The sequence below is a fragment of the Thermobia domestica genome, chromosome 8 (assembly GCF_964235325.1).
Source record: "Thermobia domestica chromosome 8, izTheDome1.hap1.1, whole genome shotgun sequence".
NCBI classification, from domain to species: domain Eukaryota; kingdom Metazoa; phylum Arthropoda; class Insecta; order Zygentoma; family Lepismatidae; genus Thermobia; species Thermobia domestica.
Window position 1 is genome coordinate 14259942 of NC_137461.1, and position 6000 is coordinate 14265941.

The 6000-nt window shown below is 37.5% G+C and overlaps 1 protein-coding gene across 7 annotated transcripts in view; it reads left to right on the forward strand.

Annotated features, from left to right (window-relative positions):
* The window catches only part of LOC145692699 (protein sex-lethal-like), a 272232-nt gene that overhangs the window by 23177 nt on the left and 243055 nt on the right, over positions 1–6000 (forward strand). For 6 of the 7 annotated variants that reach the window (XR_014132629.1, XM_081768107.1, XM_081768101.1 and 3 more), the window contains exons 3-4: positions 39–214; positions 4056–4169. Coding sequence is in view for 5 of the 7 variants with exons in the window: in XM_081768107.1 (XP_081624233.1) it covers positions 39–214; positions 4056–4169 (290 nt within the window). In the remaining 2 variants the exon portion in view is untranslated. Of the gene's footprint in view, positions 1–38; positions 215–4055; positions 4170–6000 lie in introns of those variants that run through there. The other variant, XM_081768102.1, reaches the window with a different exon arrangement.

Here is a 6000-nt window from a genome sequence, read left to right on the forward strand (position 1 = left end):
ATATGTTTAAATTCTCTAATTCATATTATTTGTTCCAGACTGGTTACAGCTATGGTTTTGGGTTCGTGAACTACCAGAAGCCAGATGATGCCGCGAGAGCTATCACAACGTTGAATGGTCTTCAAGTACAAAACAAAAGGCTTAAAGTTTCGTACGCGAGACCATCGGGGGAAGAGATCAAGGACACAAACTTATATGTTCAAAATTTACCACGGTAATTTTCTCTTTTTTTATAAACCCTTGTGTTCATATTTATTTTTCTTCTTTCTTTTCTCTTTCACGTTTGCAGGTATTTTGTCATCAATACCGTAAGTAATTTGAGGTAGTGAAAGATAACCTTATTTTTATCAAAAAAAAAAAAAAGTATTATTTTTCCTGGCATTTTGAAAATCTGTACTTTTCCTGCCAACCCATCGCAAGAAATGGAAAAAAAATCGTAGCTTCTTGATCGTCTTTACTCATCCAATCATACAGCTACACATCACACTTCGGTTGGTCATTCTTTATTATAGTTACGAAAACGTAGAAGTAATTATCGACTTAGGTTTTCGGTTGTCTGGATACTCCGAGATACCTGAACCATTCTCACCAAATTTGACGTGGTGATTCGAGAGCGCGCTGAGTGTCGTAAGGATTCGTGTTCCGATCGAACATCCATTGAGGAATAATCACCGAAGAACTGGAATAAATAATGAAGGTCTATCGCTTCACTCCAAATTTGCAAGTTTAAGTTGGAGGATTGAAGATTACAAGATAATTAGAATTGAGACCGTATGTGTATTTGTAAGCTCAGCTAGTGTATAATAAGTAAGCTCAGTGGAGCGCATTACATTGCATTTCTGATGCTTTATGTCGGCATATTTCCTAAGCTCCTTTTTTCAGTTTATTTTGTAAGTGTAGTTCTGTCGTGCTGTTAGTATGTAAATCCTGTCGTGCTGTTAGTATGTAAATCCCATGCAACAAATATTAAGTTCTTCGCCAAGCACATCCTCACTTTTCAGCGGAATTCAAAAAAGGAGGTTGTCAATTCGTCCCGTTTATGTATATGGTATGTCTGTTTTTCTTCTCCTCTTATATCCTTCGTGAACAGGGCTCCTGGGGAGAGCCGAAAACAGAGATATTAGGATTTTTTTCAGCAATCAGAATCTTAAACAAGTGAGGTGATAGTTGAAGTTTCTGAGCGTGTTAGTACACTGTCTGAATACTTCTTTTCCCTACCATGTTTCCGAGAATTGAAAGATTTCAGAAAGGATCTTGAATAGATATTCAGTCTTTTACGTCTGGTTCTTTACAATTCATAACCCCATTTGTTTTCAATGTCAATTCGATTCCAGATGCTTCACCGTTAGTTATTTCGAGGGTATTGGGAATTTTAGAATAGTCCTTATATCTGTCTGAAATATTAAATAATACTTTCGATAAAGTGGATATTTTCAAATATGTAGGATCAGTATTAACAGGCCATAACCATATTCACGAAGAAATTAAATGTCGACTGAAAGCAGGGAATTCGTCTTATTATTCATTTAAAAATCCTTTATCGTCCCGAATTTTGTCGAAGAATTTGAAGTTTAAAATATATAAAACGATAATTATGCCTGTTCTGTACGGTTGCGAAACATGGTTGCTTACTCTAAGGAAAGAATTTGAGAACAAGATCCTAAGACGAATATTCGGGCCCAAGAGGAACGGGAATGGGGAATGGCGGAAACTTCATAACGAGGAACTACACAATTTACATCGTTTACCAAACATTATTAGGGTCATCAAATCTAGGAGGCTTACGTGGGAAGGTCATGTAGCCAGAATGGAATAAAGTAAGAACGCTTTCAAAGTTTGAACTGGAAGTCCAATCGGAAAACGACCATTAGGAAGACCTAGGCGCAGATGGAAGGCAATATTAAGATGGATCTCGCAGAAATAGGAATGTAAAGTAGAAACTGGATCCAGTTGGCTAAGGATGGAAGCCAATTGAGAGCTTTTATGAAAGCGGCATTGAACTCAAGGTTTCATAGGCCATAGAGTTGCTCGTTAGCTCATATGTCTTTGGCAGTCATTAGTTCAAGCACCTATGATACCTCATCAATAAATTAGTATTGCGGATGAGTGCTATATTATAGTCAGGGTTAGTTGATTTAAACCAAGCTTGACATATAAATGATTTAAACCAAAAAAATTCGAAAAGTGTACAAACTTGTGTTTTTAAGTGTTCGACAATGAAGTGTCTGTGAATGTTGAGAGTCTTAAGTATTTTTCTCTGTATTTAAAATTGTAATTTTAATGTGTACTATTCTCGAAATTGTATACAATATTTCGATCGTGTATTTCTTTTTCTTCTGGTAAGGATTTTAAGGTATTTGGTAGAACAAAATCTAGATCTTTGTTTTAGAGTTTTTAATTCTTATAGTATAGTGTAAAACACGGAAATTGAAACAATATGGCGGTAACGCGAAACCAAAACGGATTTTATTAGGTGCAGTGACAACTTACTCTAGTTAGAGGAATATTCAGCATAGGTTTTCACTGAGTCTGTTTCAAACAGCTTGAGAAGCACGCATTTGCAGTTGGCAGTCGGCACGTTACACTGCAGAACTCTTCACGTTATCTTCAGACTTAAATTTTCTGTTCTTCATTCAAATATGCACAATTTTGAGATTATACGTACGATAACAAGTTTTGTTTGTTTGTAAATTTGTGAATATTTCTTTTACTTTTGTAGTTCGTTATTCTGCAATTTCAGTGGACTTTGTGGAGGACAAACACCGTGCTCGTGGGTTTTCTCGGGGTTCTCCCGTTTCCTCCCACTTTCTTCATTCCACCATTTCACTGATTTCTCATTATCACCGTCTCCTTTAGCCTAACCGGCATAATCGTGGGACGTTAAAATTAAAATTTTCATTTCATTTCATTTTTCTGCAATTTCAGTTAAAAAAAAAAAAAATTGTAAATATTGGTTTGTTCTAACAAATAATCAATGTTTTGTTCACCGCGTCCGAGACACTAACGACACATACTGCTAATTACCACCGAAAACATTTAGGTACTGATTAGTTGGGTAGGATCTTAGTGTTCCTATCAGCATTAAGGCTATACGAGACGTAGACCTACAGTTCAAGATGGAATCCAAATTACCATATGTTCAAAATTCAGTCCTCTCCCACCGGAAATCGAACCCCGGACCCCCTGCACCAAAGACGCACGTGCTAACCAGCTGGAAGGCTCGGAAAACATCCAGGTATTGGAGATAATTAATCGTACGAGAGAACTGCGGGAATATAAACCTGCTTTCGTTATTTGATTATTGGGTGTTTGTGGGCCCACATGGAGACCACGGTGGTTCTGTTTTCCCAGGCAATCGCATTCTATCAAGGCGGTCCGACGATTCTTCTGTTCATGCACTCCCCGGTGCCTCACAGGATCAAGTCCAGTGTAGAAACTGCCTGCCACCATATCCCGGCCTATTGTAGCCCTACTATAGGGTTAAGTTCCAATTCACTTAATTACATAATAGGCGTTCGCTGACATCGTCCGGGAATCACAGACTGACTGTAATCCTCTGACAGTGGATGCTCATAACTACACTGGTTGTACTGCCCAGAGTCCTTCAAACTACTATGAGCACTCTTCTACAGACACTATAATCAACCTGGCCTATATGGTGGTTTGTGTTCTGTGGCATTCGAACTAACATTTCCTCTAATAGACAATGTGTGCAAATTTCTAACTAGACGATGTAATGTTCACTAGTCCACTTGATTGTTCGTTTCTTTCTGTCCCTCCTCTTACAGATTTTAATTCATACTCACTTAAAATCAGCAACTTGTTTCGTCGAATATTTTAAAAGAACAGTTCTAAAAGCTTGAGCTATTACACGTGTTTCTGGGTACTGTTCGTAAAGAATCCTGTGTTGGAACTAAGATGTGAAGAATCATAGCCTATGAAGTCTCAATCTCTCAAGTGTGGCCTAAGTTGGTAACATCCTGATCGTTATTTATTTATGTGGAGTCGACGAGTTCGTTTTTCGCTTTTTCTTAATGTCTTTGTCTTATCTTTAGGGACATCACCGACCAACAGCTAGAATACTTGTTCGGTAAATTCGGTACCATCGTACAGAAGAACATTTTGAAGGACAAAGTAACAGGAATGCCACGAGGCGTTGCGTTTGTTAGGTAAGTAAAATGTATTTAGTCACCACTTACATGTTTTAAATTAAGATTTATTGCATGTGCTTGGAGATTGGGAAAGTTAGAGAAATATTGAATACTTTCATTACAAAATAGTGTGCTCTTTATATATGAGAATAAAATATGTAATATATATGTGTGTGACTACTGAACGTGGTTCCTGTCAAAGTACTCGAGGACTCTTACTGTTACTACAGTCACTTCCATCAATAACCTGTCTCCTTTAAGGGCGTAACGCACGACATTCAGTTTTGTTGTTGACGATTTCAGCATTTGCTGAGTGAAAAATGTTTCTATCCTAGGAGTTGAATTAAACACTAAAGTTGTCTAAAAAATGTAAGTTAAAAAATTAAAAGTGGATTTTATTGCACAAAATTGGGTTTTATTAAAGGGGTTTATTCACAGTTCCATTGCAAAGAGCCGCAGAAAGTTAGAAGTTGACCAATAGGGGTAATAGGAAGTACTCGGCAAGCCCTATCTACAGGTAGTGTTATTTTGGCCCTAAAGCCTCAGCAAGTTGGTCGGAAAGGCAGCTAAGGTAAGGGGGTTATTCGTGCTTTAGAGAAACTGGGGTTTTAGGAATGAAATCAATATAGGAATAAGATCAGTATGTAACCGTATTTAGCATATGTGAGAAGCATCCTGAGGCTTTAGGGCCAAAAGAACAGTACCTCTAGACAGGGCTTGACGAGTACTTCCTATTTCAGAACTCCTATCTTCTGGGGCCCTTGGCAATGGAACTGTGAATAAACACCTTTGTATGTATATTTTAAAATACAGCTTAAGCATCCTTGTTTTATTGTATTCATGAAACTATGGAATATTCTTGTTGCACGAAAGAAATCTGTGAAGCCAAGTTCTTGTTCCGTGTAAAAGGAATATACTTTGAACCATTGATAATCCCTTACATTTCGATTTCTGGAAAGAAGAAAGTAGACAATTTTTTAGGGTAACAAAGAGGTGGGTAATTTTATGTAATCTACTATTAATTTATTGTTTATATATATAAAACGTATGTATGTATGTTATTTTAACTCGGGAATGCCTGGAGAAATTTCAACCAAACTTAGTACACTGTGACTTATAACCTGGGAAGAATACTGTGGGGAATGAACCCCGTTGGGTGAGAAAGGCATTACATAAAAATAATTAATATTAGTGTCGAATCCTTAGTTTTCGGGGTCACTGAAATGAATAGTGACATTCCCATTGACGAATAAGACACGCCTTGCACCCTTAGAAGGTGGAGTCGGAAAGGATGGCATGTAAAAATAATTGTAAACGACCGATATTAGTGTCGAATCTCACAGTTTTGGAGGTGTCTGAAATAAATTGTAACACTCTCGTTTAAGTCTTTAATTTCATTAACCATCGCCAATGGGGTGAGGGTTGGGAGTACACGCATAAACGTAATGGAGAACGAGCGATATTAGTGTCCAGTCCATCAGTTTCGGAGCCACTGAGATGAATAGTGACACTGCTGATGCTGTTATCAGTTCAGACTCCACTGAGATGAAGGTAAAAAACAATATGTCCAATCCAACATTATTGTGTTGTTCGTGATCGCATCACGGGAAAACGGTTGATCCGTTAGAACGTAATTAGTTCCTACCTCAAGCTGGATTCATACCATGTTGTTGAATAGAGGGCATATCGTAAGTGGAAAGTGTGGGTTCAGACATCTGTGCCAAGAAACAAATTATTCTAAAGATTTTTATCATTACATTTTCATTGAAATGTGGAGTTCAGTAAGTTCTACCAGCCTATTCTACCCGTGCAAAGAATAAGCATCTCGGCTAATATACAATAAGAATAC